Below are 24302 nucleotides of genomic sequence, written 5' to 3'. Positions count from 1 at the left end.
CGCAACTTTTTGTTTTCATAACGAATAAAATGAAATGAGAATTATTTAAATTAAATTAATTTAATTAATTATATTTTTTAATATACATGTCCAAATAATAGTTTGTTTCAATTGCCCAATATGTCTGCTACTATTTGAAAGTCTAAAGTTTAAGGTCTATAGGTAAATCAAACGTATTTCTACCGTTCGGGACAACTATGCATAATGCACTTTAGGCGGAAACACCAATGCAAACAGTCTGCCGTTTTCCCAAAATCCACTTAAAATCAACCGAACTCTCCGCGTCAAGTTCAATGCTGTTGTTTTCTTTTCCTGTGCCTATCTATTTTGCTCGCATTTCCACCCACACTGCCGGGGATTAGACGGAGGGCCTGGCCAGCAAAGAAAACAAACTATGCAGCGATCCTCGACACACCTGACTGCACTTACCAAGTCTATATATAAAAGCAACTTCCACGTGCCGTCCTACCAGTCCGATTTAATCCGGTTAACCGGCTGGGCGTTTAACACCATGAAATTCGTATCGGCTGTTGTGCGCGTTGTGATATTGATAAACCTAACCGTAAGTGAGCTCTTCTAGTGACAGATTTCCTAAGGATCAAGAACAATTCTAGTGACATCTCGTCGATCAAAAGTGCAAACAAACAGGACAAACTACATATGTGTAAAAGGACTGTTCACTCCCTGTGTGATTGATCAATCACACGCGGAGGTGATCGTGTTGAATTGTGTGTAATGACACCAGGATTATATGGACTTTTCAAGTGCAATACATGTGTGTTCTAATTTGTGATTTTTTCCTATCTCATTTCTCAACCCCGGAAGTTGCTAGTGTGGGGAATTAACGCCGAAAGCAGCAAAAGTAGCAGCAGCCACAAACCTAGACCCAAACGGTATGATGAGGACGGCCCAACAGAACAGGTTTACTATGTTGACCAAATAGCATCTGATTCTGAGATATCGCCCTGGACCTCGAATCGTATAATCGCCAAAACTACTGGTGAGTTTGGAAAATGTAACGAAAATATAATAGCGCGGAGGGTATGTGAAGTGGTGTAAGTGGAATTTGATAGCATCCTTGTTGGCTCCTTTCACGCCTAAAAGACAGTCAGAGAATTTTATCGTTCGAGTGAAAACTGTGCTATTGATTTGTTTCACAATGTTTTTCAAGACGGTGGTGGAAATACAATGGTGATCGCAGTGTCGAAAATCGAATCAATCAAATTGTACTCGTGATTCCGATCCCCTGCTATTCCGAAGGCTCTCGGATCTAAAATCTCATATCGGTTAGGCATAAAAATCTGAAATGCAAAATCGACGATAAAGAGCCATTATGATCAAACTGTTATCAACAACATCAGCAGACAAACTGCAAATTCAACGTGAGGGTACGGAAGAGAAAATGAACTAGTTCAGCTATGTAACCATTGATTTGTTTAGTTATTTCCAATGTCACCTCATATTAAGAAAATTTTATTCATTTCCAGTCCATATGCATCGTTGCGCGGTTACATCGACAGAAAAATTGATTGGCGTTATTGTTTAGGCAAAAGCCATCGAGAACATTTTTATGCAATCTATTTTTGTGTTTCGTAACGCTGCACGAGAAAAAATGTTCCCAAAATCGTGAATGAAGTGTCTGGAACAATCACGTTTTTACGTTGCGAACACAGGACCCTGAGCAAAAGTCATGTTTTTTATAACTAAATATGATCAATTTCACTTCAGTAACGCCCGCATAACGTTTTTGTTATTGGAAATATTTGTTTTCGTTTTGCGAACTTCTGTCACGGTTTCCGCCATGTTATTACCAAATCGATTTTCTGTACCTGAACTAGTTCAATACTTTATCAACATTATTCATAAACCCGAAGGTTAACTTATTATTTTATTCATTAATTTTGGAATATTGGTTCACAAATTCAAAACAGTCAGGTTATTTTCTCTTGAACTTTTTAACGATACTCGGACCATTATCCCTAATATATTAGTTGGGGTTCAATATAAATGCTCGTTAAATAGTTCACAACATCATCAAATCTTATTCATGTATACATGAACTAGTTCATGATTCCTAGTACACGACTTACCATTCGTGCTCCTGAAATAGTTTAGGAAATCATAAAATATTTTTCGTGTACTGGTTTTGAAGCCTATTACAGTAGTCAGAAAAAAACCATTTGTGCTCGTGATATAGTTGTCAAAATCATGAAATATTATTCGTGAGCTGCTTCAAGATTCCTACATGATTCAACCTATCTTGCGTACTTGTGATATTTAGAAGATATCTCCAAATTGAAAATTATTTCACAAACTTTCGAGTATTATTCGTGAAATTATTTTTGTTCCATGCACTATTTCATAAAATGTCATATGTCCAGCTGCTAACGACCAGTAATAGGCACGAGCAGTTGATATAAGAAAACTACAATTCAGTGTAATGTCTGGACAGAAAACGAAAACTGCGCTGAACACCAAAAATATATTATAGAGTAACAAATCAACAAGATACCGCGAATTAGTTACACTTTTACGATCCGGTTAAGATTGCCACGTTATTCTGAGTAAAAAATCCGATAAATACCAAAACATAACATATCGCGATAAGGCGAAGTGAAATTACGAATATCATGATCAAACTGCTGATATCATGAACATGAGTCATATCACTCCACGTGTCAAATTCGAGGAAAGCACAAGACCAAAAAATCACGAAAGCGTACATATAAATTACGAAAATCGTGACTAAGATCCTAAAATCATAAATATAAAACACTACTCGTAACAATAATATCCTAAATCGTGGATAAACTCCTGAAATCATGAACATAAATCTCTCTACCTACGATAACGAAACATAGAAATTTCAAAAATTGTGACTAAGATCCTGACATCATGAGCATAAATCACTCTACTCGGACATAAAAATCTGACACTGAACTGTTGGTGGTAACGTGGAGAGAAATTGCAAAAATCGAGAAAAAGCTCCTGAAATCATGAACATAGTTTAACTAACGGCTGTATACTCCCAAATTATGAACCAGAATCATAACAAAAATTAAATATGTCCAAGGAATAACCACAATAATTCAACCAAACATTCGAATATAACGCCATTTAAATATTCGACGCGAACTAGTTTTTTGAAAATACAAATAGTTTCATGAATACGAGGTTTATTATTTATAATTTCAAGGAACTTGAAGTTTTCGAAAATCGTTCAGTTCCCAAAATCGTGATCTTTGCTACATGAATTTCTGACCGGATTTTTTTAGTGTGGTAAAAGCAGGCCTTTGTGATTTTGTTTCTCGAACTTTAAAAGGTTAATTTTCACATTTATTTAAAGTCACTTACACTGAAAAATGTGGAACTATCTTCGTTACGATCGAAACTTTGCAGGCAATCAGACCATTATAAATCAAGAGCATTTTCAAAGGTCGTATAAATTTTTACAACTTTCCAAAAAATCTAAAACTTAACGTGAAACGGATTGCTTTAAATACAATTGCATCGTAGATAAGCATCTAGTGAAAAAAGTTAGTGCTACAGAAATTCCTGAACGATGGCTACTTCCCGGAAAGAATGAAGATCCAGAAGCTGGTGTTGCTGCCAAAACCAGGGAAACCACCAGAAGATCCTGCATCGTATCGGCCTATATGCCTGCTGGATACTCTTGGTAAGCTCCTGGAAAGGGTCATCATCAACAGGCTGACGACCTACACTGCAAGTGAGAGACAGTTCAGGTTTCGGAAAGGGATATCGACAGTGGACGCCACCCGCACAGTCAGGCTTGTTATTTGCTCACATAATGAACCACAAAGAGCGAAATATGCCGATTGAAAATAGAGCAGCACAAAAACACTGCGATGTGGGGTTGTTAATACGATACATTTTTCACGATAATTTATCGGCGTTACTCGTTAACGATAATGTATCGTCATCGGAAACTTCGTTAACCCATTATTGCCCAACTTATTTTTCACGCGCATCACAAATTGTGTTTTCCGATCGAAGAAAAATGATGTGGTCATTCCAGTAAAATTGTTTTTGTACTCAAAGTAGCTGATATTATAAGGAACAACCAGTGAAAATTTAAGATTGATCGGTTAATCGGTTCCTGAGATATCGTGATCGCCGCGGATGAACTTTTCAACAAAATACAACTCCGAGATAATCGAGTTTTACTGTCGGTGCAGCGAGTCAACGGTCTAGCGTATCAAACACTACGTACCGCCTACAAGTGGTGAATGGGTAGCGATCTATGAATAGCTGTAACTTAAGTTGTAGTATTCCGATCGTAATGAAACTTTGAGAAAATTTTCCTCAGCGTATGTAGTTTCAGAATATCTAATTTACAAAAATTCAATTTTTTTCATCCTAACAAAAATGTGTAACCCCTTAAGTGAAAATTTATTAAAAACAAAACATAAACACCGGTTTAACCACTCTAACTTCTCTAAACATATTCTGCAAGAGTATATGAACAATATTAACTCGTTGATAATGCCTGTTCTGCGTTATTAATTGAGTAATAGGAGTTATTCTTAGCACCTACTATATATAGTAGGTTGGGCAATAATGGGTTAACGATAATGTATCGTTGCCTTCATCGTCATCGTCGATAATTGTATCGTCGTTTTCATCGTCATCGTCGGTTCATCGGTTTTCGCGATACATTTTGCGTTACTTTCCCATTTATTGGAGTTGAAGTTGATCCGGTTAACTTTTATTTTTTTAGAAATAAATACCTATTGAAGGACATGTTGTTGGCAGTTGAAAATCAATAGTTTTGGACATTTTCACAGCGGGGTCCAACGATGCGTCAAAATGAAATAATTTAAACTTTTCGGGAAAGTGTATTACATGGAAGGGAAAGTTGTTGGCAATTGAAAATCAATAATTTTGGACATTTCAATACGCAGAAGGGTCCGACGATGTGTCAAAATTGAATTTTTCAACTTTTCGAGTAAGTTTGTGCACAGAAGAATCCCAGATGCACAGTGTTTCCAAGCGGCAAAAAGGTGATCAAAATTGTTTTGACCATGAAGAAAACAAATTTTGAGCTATTGTGTAATTAGTAATTTATAGCACGCAAAATTGTAGTGTATTGAAAAAAACTTCTAAACCACTATTATTAGGCCATTCACAAATTACACTACACATTTTAGTGGTGTGGTGATTAACAGATTTTATTATAATTTTAATTTAAACTAGAAGATTTCGGATTTTAAAAAAGAGAATATACATAAACATTTTCAATGTTTGATTACATTTTCTAGTTAGGAAGCTTTTAGCCCCCTCCTCCGTTTCTTCTCTACACTATTTAAGAAGATGCTTCATTCTTCCTTCTTTTACCCTTAAATATGTAGTGTAATTTATGCACGAGTTTTAGTCGGTTTTTTGAATTCAGTGAAGACCCGTTTTTATCAGCCCCTTGGCCAATTTTAGGCTGATAAAACGATGACATTGGCAAAATCGGCACATATTTTTTCTGGTTCTGAAGAGACGAAGTCGAAACGCAAACACCTGGACTAACATATTTTTTCTTTCTTTTTAATAAATCGGAGCGGTTAAAATATTCTTCTTTAGTCCCTCGACAAAGCCTCATAACCCGTTCTGATCATTTAGTAAAAATTTCCCTTAAGGAGGTCTTACAGTACAGTATTATTATTTTTGTATATTTTGCATCTCTAAGATAAGAAAAATATGCTAAAGAAGGAATTTACTCGAATTTGACTTGAACGTAGGTTAGAGCCCACCAAACGAATTTGATAGTGTTTGTTTTGCTTTTTGGACACAACATTCGATAACTTCTAAGTTGTAAGAGATACAAATAAACTTACATTACAAAAATTCTGTATTTTCTTATGCTGAACAAAATCTTGGAACATTTTGCAAAACTACAAAATTACCAGGAAAAGTATTTTTAAAAAAGCAATTTTCAGGGGTGTATCAAAGAAATCTCCACAAATGTAATTTAAAATCGACAGATAGACACATAATCTCTTCAGCGAAGTTAATACTTAAGATATTCTCAACAACTTTGCCAAAGAAAGTTTTTTTTTTATTTTCATAAATGACCAAACAAAAACTTGCTGCTCAGCTTTAGAGGGATTAATCACCCAACTAATAATTTTTAAATGCAAAAAAAATATAAATAAACTTTGCTGAAGACACTATAGCTAAAAAAGGTTTTTCGTGGTTCAAAGAATTTATTTCACCTTTTTGCCACTTTGGAAACACTGTGCACTGGTGGATCCTTCTGAAAAGAATCACAGCAACCTTTGACGATGGTGGTCAATTTTTTTCGCTCCCGTCAATTTTTTTCCTAAAATTAATTTTGCGTTAATTTTGAAGAGTAGTGAAATTACGACACGGAAAACTGATCGACAGGTTTAAAACCGTTTCCGGAGTTTGAAGAAACGCTTCGTCGTCCGGATCTGAAAACACTTGCTGGGTGAAGAAATTACAGATGCTGCCTGATGCTACCTTTGCGGGCGGACTTGTTGGGGAACAGATGGGAATTCAAGCCATTTTCCCACTGATGACGATTCCGGGAAACATGGATTAGCTTTAAGAAGAAGCATTCCTTAGTGCACAAACTACAAAGCAAAGATTTGCTTGCTACAGTTTTGTTCGAGATGTGGTTCTGTCTTCAAATGCTCCATGAGTGTTGCAACCATTAGTTGTAGATCATCAAACACACATCATGTCTTAGGTAACCGAGGATCTTGAATATCCTGCAACTGTCATCAGTCAGAAGCGGCATCAAGAACCTGTAAGCAAGCAGGATGTTGGACATAATTTGCGTTCTGGACACCGGTGAGATCGTTTCTAATATTCTTTTTAAATATTGCTATATACGCTTTATGTTTGGAACAATATTGGATTTCCGGTCATATCTGGAAGTATCCATCTGATAGGCCGACTAAGCTGCTTCCCTTTTTTGGTTTATTGCAAGAATATCTATAATTGAGTCCTTGACTACGTCCATACTTCCATACTTCTAATATCAATTAAAATTAGCAATCAAATGTTGGTGGTATTTACACAGTAATACATTACCCCCCCCCCCCCTTTAAGGAAGGTCGACTACCCCTCGGCGCTGGGGAGTAGGATCTACAAATAATCTACTCTAATTTATTATTGTATTGGTTTGAAATTAGTTTCAATCATTGTAACTTTGTTTTTGTGGAAATGTTTTCGTTGGACTTTATTTTTTCGGCTCTCAGAGCTGTTTAGGCGTTTTTGCCTTTTGTCTTTATGTTTAGCAATAACTAACCGTTTTGGCCAATTTTCTCTATCATTATTTCAGAGAGCGAGTAAAGGCGCTATAACCTTGGCTCATTAGCCAGGACAGAGCTAATAACCTCTGCCCCATCCCAGGAACCCGGAACCAAAGGAGTGACATTAGCCCTCTTAGCCAAGTCACTCCCAACGATTTATCAAACCCCTATCAAATTGAAACGGTTGTGTACGGTTGTCCACGTTTCTTCCTTATTCAAGGTTCAAAATGATTCGTTGATTAAATTATTCATTAAATGAATAGTTTGATTGCCGTATAATTTTGAATCATCGTCATTTTGTACGCTGCACAGTTGGCCTGGCCGCTTTAATGCTTGTGTCATATTCCATATGTGCCACAAACGTTAATAATGACAAGAAAAATTGTGGACGAACGCCTGCAATTTTCCAGGATCCCTACATGTATTGGCTGTGTATGTGTAGACTAGACTAGACTAGACTAGACTGTGCACTGGTGGATCCTTCTGTGAATTGAAAATGTCCAAAACTATCGATTTTCAACTACCAACAACCTGCCCTTCAATCAGGCATGCACAAGAACGGTGCTGCTCCGTTTCCTATTGCTGTGCACTGACTCATAATGTGCCAGAACTAAATTCCTTGAGCTAGTGCTTGCGCTGGTTTCCGATGAGCTAGAGTTAGCAAGTAGCACGAGCACCGATGAGCGAGAGCTCTCGCTAGCACGGTGATAGCTAGCACGCTGCACGGAGCTATAGCTCAGCTATAGCAAAGCAGAATAAAAAAACAACACGTTAGTATGAGTAATGATGCCTGCATCGTTTTTTCAGCAACCTGTCGCACATTCACCAACGCATATTTCTTGCTTTGTCCTATTCTTTCGTTCCACAGCTTACACTACTGCACCGTTCTAGCTCATCGGACAAGCTCATTGAGTTAACTCGTGCTAGCTCACTGAGCTAGCTCACCGAGCTTGCTCATGCCAGCTTACCGAGCTAGCTCACGGTGCTAGCTTATCGTGCTAACTCGTTGTGCTAGCTCTTCGAATCCTACAGCTCGAGCACGAAGGTTACCTAGCACGAGCGGTATCAGTGCTTATTGCTTTTGGTTCGTTCAAAGCGGCCACTCAGCTCGTGTTAGGCTCTCGTGCTGTGCTTCATGCATCCCTGCCTTCAATATAAAAAGTTCGCGAAAAGTTGAAAAAAATTCTATTTTGACGCACCGACGGTACATTGAAAATGCCCAAAACTATTGATTTTCACTTACCAATAACTTCTTCAATATAATAAACTTTCCCAAAAAGTTGAAAAAATCTATTTTGACACATCGTCGAACCCTCTGTGTATTGAAAATGTCCAAAACTATTGATTGTCAACTGCCAATAACTTTCCCTTCAATATAAAACTCTCCCGAAAAGTTGACAAAAAATTCCATTTTGACTCATCGTCGGACCCCCCTGTGCATAGAAAATGTCCAAAACTATTGATTTTCAACTGCCAACAACATGTCCTCCAATAGTTATTTATTTCAAAACAATTGAAAGTTGACCGCATCAACTTCAACTCCAATAAACGTGAAAGTAACGCAAAATGTATCGCGATAACCACCGATGAATTATCGACGATGACGATGAATCCGACGATAAATTATCGTTAACGGAGTTTCCGATGACGTTGACGGGTGGTTGACGTTATCGACGATAACGATTAATTATCGATTAACAACCCTTGCAGAACGCCCGCACAAAGAGAAACTTGAAAACGAAAAAGAGTAAGATCTGTGCACCAAGAGCTGCACAATTTCGTTCAAAGAGTCACCTTGAAGAGCCACTTTTTTGTGCCTCCCCTCACTGGCAAGTAGGTAGGAAGGCGAATCAAACTACAATTCAGATAAAGTTAGATAGGAAGAACGTTTTAAAAATGTTTTATGGATACCTTCTTTACTTACGTGCGCGTGGGACCAAGATACACACTAAAGAGCCATGGAGTAGAATACACGTGTGGGAGCAACACGCATCGGAGTGAAGAGGTTTATTGTGAAAGAGAAGAGCGGTGATTCGCATGAAAAGTGTAAAGAGCGTTTGTTATTCTTCTCTTTATTTGCTCTGAGGTGCACAACATCCCAGCGCACAGTCATCGCGAGCACGAAGAAAGCATTGAAGCAAAAGAGAAGAAGTAATCGCTACTGCGCCGCACAGTGGCTCGAGGCCGGACAAAACCTCAAAAAGTTTTGTTTTCTATTGATGTTTTATATTTTTCCTAAATCTCTTATGTATTGAATTATATATATATTCAAAATTTTATGATCATTGGATGAGATTTTTATTATTTTCATTTCAAAAATCACAATTTCTATGTTCACTTCAAATGCATGTTGATCTTTTGATTTTGGTCCGATCTTAGCACAACTAGTTTCATTTTATAGGAAAACGAAAGAGCTTGGGTTGCGATTATAATATATTCACTAAGTTTCCTTGGAACTATAACTTTTTCGTTTAATTATACTTGAGGTGGTCGGATCAAAAATATTTTATTTACTAATGTTCAGTGCAATCTTGCGAAACATTTCGGAACGGTCGTATATTATACATTCTATGGGAAATTACCTCTACTTTTCGAATATCATGGTCCCGTTCTGCGCCTAGGTGCGCAAATGGGTTTAATGAGACTTTTAAGTTTTGTTGCTGATATGGAGGCGCGTGGTGTGTTGTACAAGATAATTAGACAATCTACAGTAAACTAACACGTTATGCAATAGATTTAAAGTAGTGCTCTTCAATCTTTATCATATTGTTGATATTGGCGAACAGTTACGGAAAATCTATCAAAAAGTGGGTTCATAGTCATAAGAAAGGTTCAATAACACTGTATGGAAAAATGCATCTAATATTTTATGACTTTTGACATCAGAAATTAACTCAGGACCTCAAAATTAGCTTAACTTGAGATTTTCAACCAAATTAGACAACATTTTAGGCTTAGTCCGAATATCTGTGCAAGGTTCTGAAAACTTACTTCCAGAACCGAGTACTGGTCCACGAAACCAACATGGGGCAGAGGTCGGTTAGGGTGACGGCGGGAATACCCAAGGGTAACGCTCTGGAATAAAATGTACAAAGGAGTGTTAACACTGAAACTGCCCAGGGAAGTTGAGATCGTCGGATTTGCAGATGATGTTGTCCTGACAATAACCGGTGAGACCCTTAAGGAGATGGAGATGTTGACGGCAGGCACAATAGGCATCGTGGAAACCTGGATGGCTGACGGTCAAGATGCAGCTGGCTCACCACAAGACCGAAATACTGCTGGTCAGCAACCGTAAAAAAATCCAGCGTGTAGAGATCAGCGTCGGGGGACAATCCATCCCATCGATGCGTGCGCTGAAGCACCTGGGTGTGATGGTCGACGATCAGTTTAATTACAACAGCCATGTCGACTATGTTTGTGAGAAGACTACGAGGACAACTAACGTATTGGCAAGGACCATGCCAAATAACGCAGGAGCAAGAGGCAGCACGAGACGTCTTCTGGCGGGTGTCTCATCCTCAATACTGAGGTATGGCCTACCGGCCTGAGCTGCTGCCCTGAACTCAAAGCGTAACTGGACGAACTTCACAAGCATGTTTCGCCTAATGGCTGTGCGAGTGCGTACAGAATGATATCGTCGGAGGCCGAAATGATTCCCATCTACATCACTCTGGCTGAGGACATGGAATAATACCAGCGGAGAAATGCACATAATGCAAGGAAACTGGTCCAAGCGGACTCATTGGGTAAGTGACAGTAAGAGTGGGACAACGGTAAGAAAGGAAGGTGGACCCACCGATTCATCCCAAATGTGTCTGCTTGGGAACGTAGGAAGTATGGAGAGGTGAACTTCTACTGGGTCCACCGCCGGGGACCAGTTAAGTAGTACGCGACGTAGCACCGGGTTCGGGTCATCGGGGCACGAGTGAACCGAATGTTTGGCTTCATCGGAATCGCCAGACCGACCACGACACCCCACCGGGTAGCTCGTGAGTAGCTAGATCCACCGTCGGGGACTAGACAGAGTAAACGGAGCGGGGAGCTAAATGGCTCACAAAAAGGTATCGGGAGCAATCTACCGCCTGGGAACTCACGGTAGATTCGCCGCTGTGGACTACCCGACAGAATCGTGACGAAAAGGGGAGCTGATTGGCTAACAAAAAAACACCGGTACCGAGAGAAATTCCGATGCCGAGAAACTCTCAGTCGGACTAGGATAATATCCGAGTAGATTTCGATAAAGCTGGGAGCTAAATGTCTCAAGGAAGCGAATATCGGTGTGCCGGGGTAAATTCCTCCGTCGGGGAACTATCGGTCGGAGTAGGGTAAGTTCACCGTTGGTGCCTATCTAAGTAGATCACGATAACGCCAGGAGCTGAATGACTCACGGAAACATGAGCTAAACGGCAACGTAATAGATGAAGACAAGCAAGAGTCGAAAGTTAAATCAAAGCTCAAAGGTCGAGCCATTCCATGAACCAAGTGAGGCTCCGAGATAGAGCAGAAGAAATAGGTGCGACGAAAGCACAACGAGCCCCCTACGAAGTAATACCGTGACGTTGTTCAGTTGGTAAGAAGGGCGTAAAGAAGTAAGGAGTGTTTCAGTGGTTAGGCACGAACGTGACTCGTGAATCCCACACAGTGCCAATACACTACAGGCCAGGCTTTTGAAGCTTTTTAAACCTTACTATAAAAAATAAACACACACGCGTTGTCTAAGTGGCAGCAAGAGTGGGACAACGCATAGAAAGGAAGATGGACCCACCAACTCATCCCAAATGTGCCGGTGTGGGTGCATAGAAAGCATGACGCAGTTATTGTTCGAACACGGATACTTCCGGAAGTACCTTCAACGGTTTGAAATGCTCCGTTACCTGTTTGCACGGAGCGTGCGAACGCACAAGAGACGCCAGAACACGTGGTCTTCGAATACCATATGTTCGAAGAAGTTTGAAGGGTTATGTCTGGCCCTACAGTCCACAATATCGTCAAAGAGATGTGCCACAATGGGCATATATGAAATGCTGTCAACAGAGTAGTGACTAGTATACTCTCCGAGCTGCAGAGGAAGTGGCGAAGGGTCCAACAAAGTAGCACAGCCGACTAGAAGGCCGCCGTTAAACAAAAAAGGAGTTGGGGCCTCTGCCGAAATAAATCCACCGCACGTGCCCAGCTGAGTCGCACGCGACGCTGCGCCGGGCTCGAGTTGTAGGGATGCAAGCGAATCAGACACCAGGCTCCACCGGCATCATCGGGTGGCTCGTGAGTAGTTTAGATCCGTCGTTGGAGACGAGAGCGAGTAGACCACATCGAACAGCTAGCGGCGGGTTATTGGAACCGAAAGCTACACTCCACCTGGAATCGCTGGACTGACCGCGGTATCTACTGGCTGGCCTGTTGAGTAGGCTAGGTCCACTGCCAGGGGCAAGAACGAGTAGATCAGACAAAACGGGGAGCTAAATGGCTCATGAAAACAAACATCGAGATCTAGATAAACCCATCGCCGAGGAATACACTGCAGGGTGGATTCTAATTTTGCTGGGATCCAATTGGTAAATTGGTACCGAGAGAACTTCTGCCACCTGGAAACTCTCAGTCGAAATAGGGTGGTGAAACTCCGAATAGATTCCGATAAAGAGGGGAGCCAAATGGCTCAGGAAAGCGAGTATCGGAGTCATGAGAAATTCCTTTGCCTGGGAACTCTCAGTCGGAGTAGGGTAGATTTCTGTCCTGGGGACTATCCGAATAGATCGTAATCGGGGCTGAATGACTCACGGAAATAGCAACTAAATGGCTCATAAAATCAGCAGCTAAATGCTGGGACAAAAACTAAATATATAATATATAAATATTTCATGGATCAATTTAGGCTTTAAAACAGCTGCGGAAAACTCGTGGACAAAAGGAAATGGTGTGACGAAAGCACAACGAGCCCCCACCTCCACGAAGTAATACCTTGATGTAGCTCTGTGGGGAAGAAGAGAGGAAAAAGAGTAAGGAGTGTTTTAGTGATTAAGCACGAAAGTGAGTCGTGAGCAGAGTGGCCAACCATACGGATTTCCCCGTAGATCTACGGATTTATGTCCTTTCTACGGATTAACGTGAGGAATCTACGGAATTTTCATAATTTCCTCAGAAGTCTACGGAAGTTTAGTAGAAATAATACGTATTCGATTTTTTAATTCGAACACGTTTAATAATTGTTGCACTTGCTTCAATCGAAGCGGAATAATTGGATGTATTTCAGCTGGAATACGCCAGAGTTCTGAATATTTTTTTTTCCTTTTTTATTTAGACTATGTTAGTCACATTTTCTTTTTTACATTTTAACGACATTCAATTAGCTAGAGATTACTAGATTAACAGAAGACAAAGGTTAAGCCCGTACGATATTAAGCCTGTTCTAATGACCCTGCCACTTCTAGTTTTCCGATATGTTTACTTCACATCCTTGCTCTCACTTGAGTACTATGGCTCTAATTTTCATAACTTTCCCTACCCAGTAATCTCTAGCTAATTGAATGTCATTAAAATGTAAAAAAGTTCTGAATAATATTCGACTGGATTTTTTACTTCACATTTAAAATGAACAGTTCGAAGATACTTGTTAATTTGGAGTACAAATCAACGCTAATCCCTAGAATATACGATGTTCAGTTTCACGAAGCAGAAGGGGGAATGCCGTTGCGACCTGATTTGTGCCAATATTATCTTTTGGTTACAAATGTGGATATTTTCAAAAACATTCACCAAATATTATCGAATCCTAAAACTTAACTTTATTGAATTTCTGAGCAACATATTACCTATTATCGATGGACTCAATAGATTATGCTAATCGGATAAGTCCAAAATATTGTTGACAAAGAATGTGAAACAAATTTTGGGATATTTCCAAAAAATCTTCAAATTGATCTAGAATGTTCAGTTCCAATAAATGTAAAAAACTGAAAATTCAACAGTGTTGGATTTTCAATAAAGAACTTTTTACAAGGATACGAACCAATACGATGAAGTAATGGCTTTCGATTTCATAAATTGCTTCTTAGAACACAACCCCGGATTTCTGGATCAATTTTAGACTTGATATGCAGGGTATTACGCGCAACGTGTCGCTGGGAAGCTACCTAAACTAAACTTCATTGAATTTCTGAGCAACATATTACCTAACTGACTTGTATTTATAGATGAATTCCCAGGTGCACTTCTTGCAAAATAATGTTCTTATCCATAACCCGGGTTAACCAGCTTTCGACCACAATTCGTATCGGCCGATTGAAATGCTATTCTATTACGCCTAGACAATTTGGATGAGGCAAACGGCTTGTTATTTTAAACTCAGTTTACATTTTGCCATGGCAAAGGGACGAACAATTGTCTGCCATGTTTTGAACATAAATTCAACTGACATACGCTGTAAGAGCAAATGGCAAATTTATTTTTAACCAATATGTAGCAAGTATTGTTTTCTCGGAACATCTTCATTGTTATGGACTTATACCAACAACTATTCGTAGAATAGTAGCGTGGCGATACGGCGACTTCTCAGATCATCTACATGGGTTTTCCATCAGACTCTTGTTTAAACACCCTCTCTTTGCCATTCCTTCGTGTAAAGCATTGATTAATACCTTGCCAGCTCATTCACACCATAATAAATTGCAGATGATGGTGTGGTTGCTGTCACAGAACTACAGATTTGCAAAAATCGTTGCATCTAGAAAAATATTTACAATTGAGCTATAAATCCGGGCATCGAGTTCACGAAGAAGTTTTCAAGGAAGTGTGATCCAGCTCAACTTAAGCTTATACCAGTGAATAGAAAGATTGCTGAAATTTTCGCATTCATGTACTTAAAGGCTGGTTCGACTTTAAAAATTGAAGGGGATACATTTGGTATCGAAAGACTAAATGTCAACAAAGGATTAATTTTCTTCGCACATGAATTTGATCTTGATAGGTAAACTTACAAAAGGTTGTATTGAATAACGATACTCTCAGTAATTAAGCATGGGAACTACTGTTTCCGTTATACCGCGAACACTCCCATTATCAACTTGGAACAAATACAGTTCGCGTATTGCCCAAGATTTCCTTTCCATTTGTGGGATATCTCTTCTCATCTAGTCAGCTGATGCGAGGTAATGAAGCTTTGATGACTAGTCGAGTTTCAATCACAAACGAGACAGTAAACTTTGCGTTTGTGGCAAGAATTTCCGAGACATCGAACATATTGTTTGGACGTGGACAAAATGTCATAATCCCAAGTGCCGCTCAGAAAATTCGTTACGTTTTCGAGGTAGATCCTTATTCATGATATCTTGGCAAGGCGAAACCTGTCGTTTATGTCGTTGTTCTTTTATTTTTTTTAAAATCATATTTTTTTTTATTTTTTTTAAAATCATATTTTTAAAATCATATTTTCGATTTCTCGCATATACCAGTCATCGCAACACAGCTCAGTACTTTTCGTATTCAGTGTGGATCAACAGCGACGTAAAGCATAGCAATGCCAGCATGCTTTTCTCTTTCGCGGTCCGATACACTGATCTCTCCGCTCATCGGCCCAGTATAAAACAGAGTCAGTGTTCGTTCTTTTGTATGTAAAGAATAATATGCAAATCTAAAAACGACGTGACGCGACGATAACACAAAGAATAGTAACTTAACTCATCAACAGAAGATCTTCTCCATAATTATGTTGTTTCATAAACTGAAAATTCCATTAATAAAAGAAAACAAATTCTTAGTCCAAAAAAATAAAAACTATTTCCTGATGTATAAAGGAAAAGTTTTAAGTGAAGTTTCCGAAAAAACGTTCCAAAGCTTCAACGCAACACGAGAAAGTGAAATTAATTCCAAGGTATCGAATCGGTACAGCAATGAGGATCAAATATAAAAACTCAAAATCCAAATCTACGTATCTGACCTCATGCAAAAGTGGCCACTCTGGTCGTGAGCCGTTCCAATACACTACAGGCTTTTTTACCTTACTATAAAAACACACACCACACCTTTTTGTGGAAGCACTTCGTACTGACAGCCTCGCTCCAATACCGAATGTCGATGAGTTGTCGAAAATATTAGCAAGAGCGTGAAACCTAACAAAGCCGAGTAAATGGAGCCGAGGAACTACCGCCGTCCGATGTATTGGTGAAACGAAATGCTTACTCCTCCCTGCTGTTTGCCTAAAAGCCAGAAGACGCGTTCAGAGAGCAAGATCTGAAACAGTGAGAGAAGAGTGTAAGATCACATTTCATTTGAACAAGTCCAACGACGCTAACTAAAATGTGCGCTGACAAACTGAAAATCATTGTGGAGGGACGTATGTTGATGCAGAAGGTACGCCCATCGTGACAATCGACAATATCGTCGAAGAGATGTGCCAAGATGAGCATATATGGGATGCGCTCACGGTAGTAGTATCGAATATACTCTCCTAGCTACAGAGGAAGTGTCGAAGAAACAAAATAGCGCTGCCGATTAGAAAGCCAACGATTCGGGTTCGGGGAGAATTCCGACACCGGGAAACTCTCCGCTGAAATAGACTAGATCCACCGCCGGGCACCAATTGAGTAGTATGCGACGCTGCACCGGGTTCAGATCGTCGTGGCGTCAGTGAACCGAATTCTAGGCTCCATCAGAATTGCCAGATTGACCTCGACACCCTACCGGATAACTTGTGCACATGCTACATCCACATCCGGGGACTATCAAAGAGCAAGTAGCAAGTTGTTGGGGAGCCAGTGAACCGGAAACTGCGCTCCACCCATCCGGACAGACCTCGGCACATACTGGGTGGCCCGTTGAGTAGGCTAGGTCCACCGTCCGATCTAGATCGAATAGATCGGTATGAAGCGAGGAGCTAAATGCTTCACGAAAACGAGTATCGATATCGAGACAATTTACAGTAGGGCAGATCCATCGCCGTGGACTATTCAACTATATCTTGACAAAACTGGAAGCTAATGGGTTCACGTAACAGACATCGGTACCAAAAGGAGTTCCACTACCGCGTAACTCACAATCGGAGTAGGATTATTTCACCGCCGGAAAATATTCGAGTAGAGCTCGATAAAGCTGGGAGCTAAATAACTCAAGGAAGCGGTTATCTCATATATCCTGGCTCCACCACGATGCCGAAGTAATGCAATACACATTAAAAATTACTATTAAGAGAATTTGCGAATCTAGATCACTAATGCCAACCAAAGCAGCTTTGGCCACATTGGTCATCTATAACGGTTGCCCCGAAGAACATGAAAAGTTCCTAAATTAATGTCACGTCTGTTCCTCAGCGAAATCTTTACCAACTTTTACAAATTTGATTTCAAATGAAAGATGCAATACTTCCATTGACTACTATTGAATTTCATTCATATCTGACTTTTGGTTCCGGAGTTACAGGTTGGTTATTGCGGCCAAGTTAGAATTTCCCATATGAACCGGTAGTTCCGGAGAGGTTCAAAATCTATTGAAATGAACATCAAAGTACTTCCATTTGCATGTCTAGATAATTGATGACAAATCAAAGATCCTTTGAATATTGTCTATTATCGAAGTTTCGGGGTCCTTCCAAAATTTAGTTCGTTTCAATGCCATGTTTACGTTTTTATAGTTATAGTTAGTTATATGCTGATTCAAACTAACTCGACTAACTAACTATCTACCGTAAATGCTTCTGGGGTGGTATTGTGAAAATAGCTACACAAAAACAATGGTTACATAGCCTCGTCATTATACCACTACAAATGAAATAACACGAATATATAATATCTCAAAACTAAATAATCTTTAATATATTTATACCTTCCATTCATTTACTAATGTACTATAAGTTATTAACATTTGTATTGCTGACAGTGTCATTTGATGCGCATGATAAAATGGGTTTCATTATGTCGAATGTACACCACAATAAACACTACTAATATTTTCAAGTTGTCCCTTTCACTCCATACTCACAGAAAATGGTAAACAGTCCCAGTACATTATCAACGTTTCTCCGGATGATGAGGTCATCATCCACGAAAGGGGCGCAAACGATCGGAATTCGAATCAAGAATCGGCGAAGCATCAATCGCCGCAGGACTTTGTCCAGCAAGCGCTACGAATGCGGGATCAATACAAAAAAGGATCCAGCATAAAAGCTTCAACTCCTGGTCCTGCAAGCTCTTTCGCTGAATACACCACGGACAAGTACGATCATTTCGGACCAAGCAAGTCGCCTCCATCAGCTGCTCAATACGGCAAACCTGTTCCGCCTAAAGTTCATCACACATCGGCACACCAGGACCCGGTCAACTATCGGCCGAAACATATGAAACCAAACCCAACTAAGCTACCGGTAAACTCTGTTACCCCATTCAGTGACGTAGAATTGCCTGAGGCTGAAACTACCAGCCCGTATCGAAAAGAGAAAGCGAAGGACCAGCACAAATCACCCAAACACATCTCAATCAAGCAGCAGGACACGGCAGCCTCGTCGATCTACATTCAGAAGGTCAAACCGATCGATCCTGTTTACACCAGTTACAACACACATCACGACACCGGAAGCAGTTTCAAAGAATATCAGCAACTCCCCGTCACAGATTCGCATGGATCGAGCTCAGTGATCAGCATACAAAAGGTTAAACCTCCAACAGACACGCACGCCAAGCACAAACCATCATTCCCCCACGAGGAGGATAGCTTTTTCGAGAAAAAGCACAGGAAGCACACCACTTCCGATGAAGTTCGTTACAAACCGAAGCATATGGCAAGCCATGATCACGTTGCAAAAGAAGAGAACATACCGGAGTTCTATACAGAGAAGATTCGCCATACCGTTGAACGGCATCCCATAAAATACTACAAAGAAGAATCCTCGACAGCTGACCCTTTCAGCAAGTACTACCAAACTAAGCCATATGAGTCCTTAAAATCACCGACAAAATACGAACAGGAAGCATCTTCTCCATCCATGGAACCTTATCGGTACCAACCCCCGAAAAGTTATCCACCCGAAGAATCTGCCAAGTTCAAGTTTTCGAAGGATATTTCAACGACTGCCGAACCATACAAACCGTACAACCAAATAAAAGTTTACACAGAAAATAAATCAAAGTACCAGGAAACAAACGCAAATTATCCTTCTCCAAGACCACACCATAAAGAATACTCAAATGAGAAACCGACTTTTCATACTGAATCTTACCATCATACCCCGTCCAAAGCACGCCCCGAGGAGTTTGCAAAGCCCGACAACTATCGACCAAATCGACCAGAGCAAATACACAAAGGACAACACGAAAGCTTAACTGCCGCACCCTCCCGAGCACCAAAGTACTATGAGGAACCCTCTCGGGCACCAAGTTATGCTAAAGTTACGACTTATCCTACACCAAACACCTCCAACTCGCCGCAAAATTACCATCGGGCAAAAGCTCCTGCCTACGATCCATACAAATTCCAGCCAAGTCCGACGCCTGAAATCTCCATCTCTAGCCACGGATTCCAGAAACCAACTCCACCAAACTACCCTAAATATATCCCTACGAAAATGCCAGAGCACGATGAAACAAAAACCAGCTTCAAAACAGTATACCCTTCCCCGGAACCCATCTCCAACTACATCCCGTCTTCAACGCAAGAATCCTTCAGCCCATCTCCCGAATTCCCGAAAGTCTTCTCACTTGCCGCAACCACCTACTCTCCAAAATATCCAGTATCTCCAACCCCGGACAGCTTCGATTTCGCGCACATGAGTGAAGCTCCAAAATCTTTTTCCAAGTACACTGAGCCCACGCCCTCTACTAAAGTGTACGGAACCATTAACCCTTCGGAGCAACCGTTCAAAACGCTCAGCACCAAAATCATAATGAAACCTTCGCCAACGGAGCTCTCCACGACGGATCCGAAAGATTCAAGCTCCAAATCGCTCCAGAATCGAACAACCCACGTGGAATTTTCACCATCACCCACCGAGGAAGCCAAGACGGAATATTACACAAACCCAGATCTGACAACCTACTACGTGTTCGCCAACGGTACCGAAATCAAGCTTGGCAGTGATCCATCGAAGATTCCACCGGAGCTCCGCGTTAGTCCCGGCGATGCCTCATACCTAAGCTCGAACTACTCGACCAAACTTGCAGAAGATTTCGCGATGAAGTACTACTGGGACAGTATTCCTTCACCGACCAAAAATGGAGACTTCTTCATCAGCCCAGAGACTGCGCTGAAGGAAGGAAAATTGCGCGATCCGTCCGAATATATACTGCGGGAGAAGAAGAAAGGAAAGCCTGTACTGAAATCACTGAAACCGATTAAGACGCTCACCATCTACAGAAATACCCATCGGTCGGGTGATGATACGGAAATGGAAGGCGGTTTCGAGCCATCCAATCATTATTCCACACAGGAAGGCATTCCCCAGATCAGTGACAAGCGCGGCGAGGTGACCGATGATGACGAGGATTTCTTTTTCGCAAATGGAGAAGTGATTCTGCAAGATGATCCGAATAAAGCTACGAAAAAGAATGCATTTTTCTTGCCACCGGGATTGAATCAGCCTGCCCCGGAGATGATGTTAAAGCTAACTCCGCAGCCGCAAACACAGAACCTTCAGGACCAACAGCTGCCGGATATGGATATGAGTGCTGAACCTTCCAAGAAGCATCAATATTTTGTTCTGTATCATATTGAGGATAATAAGAAGAAACCTACGAAGCCGCCTACAACGACCACTCAGGCACCGCCTCCGCCACCACCAGTGAAGCAGGAGATCCATTACCATTACACGGAAAAGGAAAATGAAGATCCGGAAGTGACCCACGAACATTTCAACTACCATCACGAACAGACGATCGAAGACGCCGATGACGATATTCAGCATCATTACGTAAACCCTAACATCGGCAAGTACAATTTCAGGCCAAACATCGCGCATCCATCCTTCAAAGGTAGGGATAGTTTCGGATCCGGTAGCGAAGCGAACGTAAGGGTCGTTGATCCAGTATCGAAACTCGGTCGACCGGTTGAGATTACGAAGCAGGAATACATGCGGCACGTTCAGAATGCTGTTTTGAAGTACATGAAACAGCTGCAGGACGAAGGCAGGCTGCCGGCCATAGTGTCACGGGATCGAGAACCAGATGAGACACAAAAAACTTTCGATGAGCTTGACATCTCAGCTCTTCTCAACGAGAACAATGCCAAACACAAGTTCCAGCTCGGCACACCCGTTAAGGTGAACCTCCCTATAAACCCTAGTCAGTATAAACCAATGAAGACGGTGCCAAGCACTAGCACGTACAGGCCAATTACCAATGTGAAAATACCGAAAAATGTTTATCCCGCCGGAAAACCATTGAAAATAGCAATTGAAAGTTTGCAGGAGCAGCTGGGAAACAGTGTTGATCTGACAGTTAAGGGTACGAAAGGGCTGACGAAACCGGATCTATCCACTATCGATGTTGGCCAATCCTATCTTCACGGTCCAAACTATGATCCACCAATACCACAGAAAACAGTTGGCAGTAGCTTTGACGCTCAATCAGTAGTCCACATACCAGCTCAGAAAACGAAACTGCACTTCAACCAGCAAACATATCACGATATCAATTCGTTAACGAATTTGAAGGAAACCCAGAATTTGAAGCCATCGTCTCCATATTCATCCATCAAGGGAGGAATGGCTAATGTCGGTGCGTCAATCAGTTTCGGAGGCAATAACAAAGCTGGACCCCAGGTTGATGATCACAAACTAGGTCCGGAAGCGCTGGATGCACCGATTCAGATTATCAACGGTATACCTATTACGAATCCGTACAACATTGATATCAACACACTGAGGTAAGTATCGATACACCAACTCTGAAAGGTATGTTTTGAGTTTCTGTTCTTTTGACAGGTACATGTTGGGCGGCATTGCGCAAGCTCAAGTAGAACAACAACAGCAGCAGACAAAGCAACAGGAGCCAACGATCAAGTTCAAGGGTTCCAACTGGATGTCACTTCCAACGGTTTCTAATCCACAGCAGATTTTCTCTTCCAACATGCCTACCTTCCAGCATTCGCCATCTGAGGCAAACAACTACAAGTACAACGCCAACTTCGACAGCAGCAATTTCAAGATCAAGATCCCCAAGAACGTCAAAGACTTCAAAATGAAACCGATCAACAGTGACTCGCTCGGCAGTGCTGCAATGAACTACGCCTCCTGGGGAGAACCTCTCAGACAGAACCGCCAAGTTGCACCCCAGCAACATCAACATCAGCAGCATCAACATCCGCAGTACCATCATCCGCAGTCACATCCGCATCAACAGCAACAGCTGCAGCAGCAGCAGCAGCAACAACATCAACAACAGATTCGACCGAATCGTGAGTTCAATCCGGAACTGTTCCTTAATCCTCATGGCCAATTTAATGGTCCGATAATGAAGAAAAAGAACGGCCCGCTCGATCGCAAAAGCACCCTCAGCAAACCATCGCCTGTGAGTACCGTGAAAGCGTCCAACTTAGACACGAACCTACGGCCACCACCCCCACGGTAGAGTGAAAGCAGTAGCTGGCTGTTCGCAGATGGTTCTGGCAGTGCACGGGACCAAGGGGGTGTGCGATGCTCTGCTAGATGCAATAGTAAGTGATCTTTTTGTGTAGATAGGTCAGTTAGGAATATGTTTTAGAGTATTTAATTGTCAATTTGTAGGCGCAAACGGCTTTTGATGCGTACTCGTCCATGCTTTCGGCTAATTTTAACTTTAATTTATTGAGATTACTTTTAATTTATTGAAAATCTTTTAACCAAAGTACTATCATGTAACTATTGTAGAAAAATGCGAGTCATGCTTCCGACATTACACAGAATCTGAAAAATAAAAAAAGATTTCCCAAATATTAAGTGATACCTGGCATGATTTTCAATGCATTCCGACAACAATCCTATGTTTGCTGAAGTTCGTAAGTAATTTAAACTCAACGAAAGCGCTGTAAAACCACAACTTATTCAACCAACATTAATTTATTGTTTTTTTGATCAGCAGCAATAAAAACAACAACAACAACGAAAGGTAGGAAGCTAGTCATTAACTGCAATATATATCCGGGCTCAGGCATTTGAATCACAAATCACTTCACGCGAATGACCACGAAGGAGTTTGTTTCGGAGAGGTTTTTCCCCCTATTAGGAATTCAAAAAATTTCCCGTTATGCCCTCCAGTCCAAACACCCCTTCGGAAAGAAAAGTGAAATGTGCGCTATTACCGGTCAAGCATGGCTGAACATCAATTATTCTATATATCAAAACGAAAAAAAAGGTGGTTGGAATGCATCCACGTATGCTTGCGTGTTTGGATTCGCGAAGTTAATTTCTATTTCGTTGGAAAAACATGAACTAAAGGTGCGCGGGCGGTTGGTCTGTTTGCGATTGTTTCTACCAAAACGATGACGGTAGCCGGCCGGAGTAACGATTTGTAGCTGATAAATGTGGGTGCGGGTCGTAGACGTTATGCTTATTGAAACAATGTTTTATACATTCATTTTCTCCTTACACGAACTGGCGGCCTTCATCAACACGCCAAAAGACGTCGGATATATCTCTTTAAAGTTTGGCACGGGCGGGTGCCTCTAGAAGCGCCAACGGCGGCCTTGAAGTAATTTGCACTGGTCGGCGGCGTTGGATCGAAGGAGAAACCAATGGCAGATGGCTTGTTTACATGCCAACTGAACAAATCGAGCCATAACCAACTGGCTGGCTTGGAGATGTACTGTTTGCACTGTAATTTATCAACGGATAGCACTCACTGCATTTGTACAACATTTGTTAACCTGAAATTTTATGGATTGATTTGTTACCTTGAGGTTTCATGAATGCCTTGTGAGACTTATGTTTTTAAACGCAAGTCGGCTGTCCTTCTCTAACCTAATAGTTCAATCAGAATAGAAACCAGTTCAGTTAATCTGATTCCCGAAAATCTACATATTCATGAGCATATTCCAATTCCACTTCAATATGAGTCTTTAAAT

The 24302-nt window shown here is 41.0% G+C and overlaps 1 protein-coding gene across 1 annotated transcript; it reads left to right on the top strand.

Moving 5' to 3' along the window:
- The first annotated feature begins 489 nt into the window (after positions 1-489).
- On the top strand, positions 490-23059 carry LOC131680772 (uncharacterized). Its single transcript, XM_058961483.1, has 4 exons — positions 490-562; positions 826-1000; positions 18257-22127; positions 22186-23059. Exons 1-4 carry the CDS (start codon positions 512-514, stop codon positions 22829-22831), a joined length of 4743 nt encoding a protein of 1580 aa, XP_058817466.1. The 5' UTR covers positions 490-511; the 3' UTR covers positions 22832-23059.
- The last annotated feature ends 1243 nt before the right edge of the window (positions 23060-24302 follow it).

Source organism: Topomyia yanbarensis, chromosome 2 (genome assembly GCF_030247195.1).
Source record: "Topomyia yanbarensis strain Yona2022 chromosome 2, ASM3024719v1, whole genome shotgun sequence".
NCBI classification, from domain to species: Eukaryota; Metazoa; Arthropoda; class Insecta; order Diptera; family Culicidae; genus Topomyia; species Topomyia yanbarensis.
This window is presented reverse-complemented; position numbering and strand designations above follow the sequence as displayed.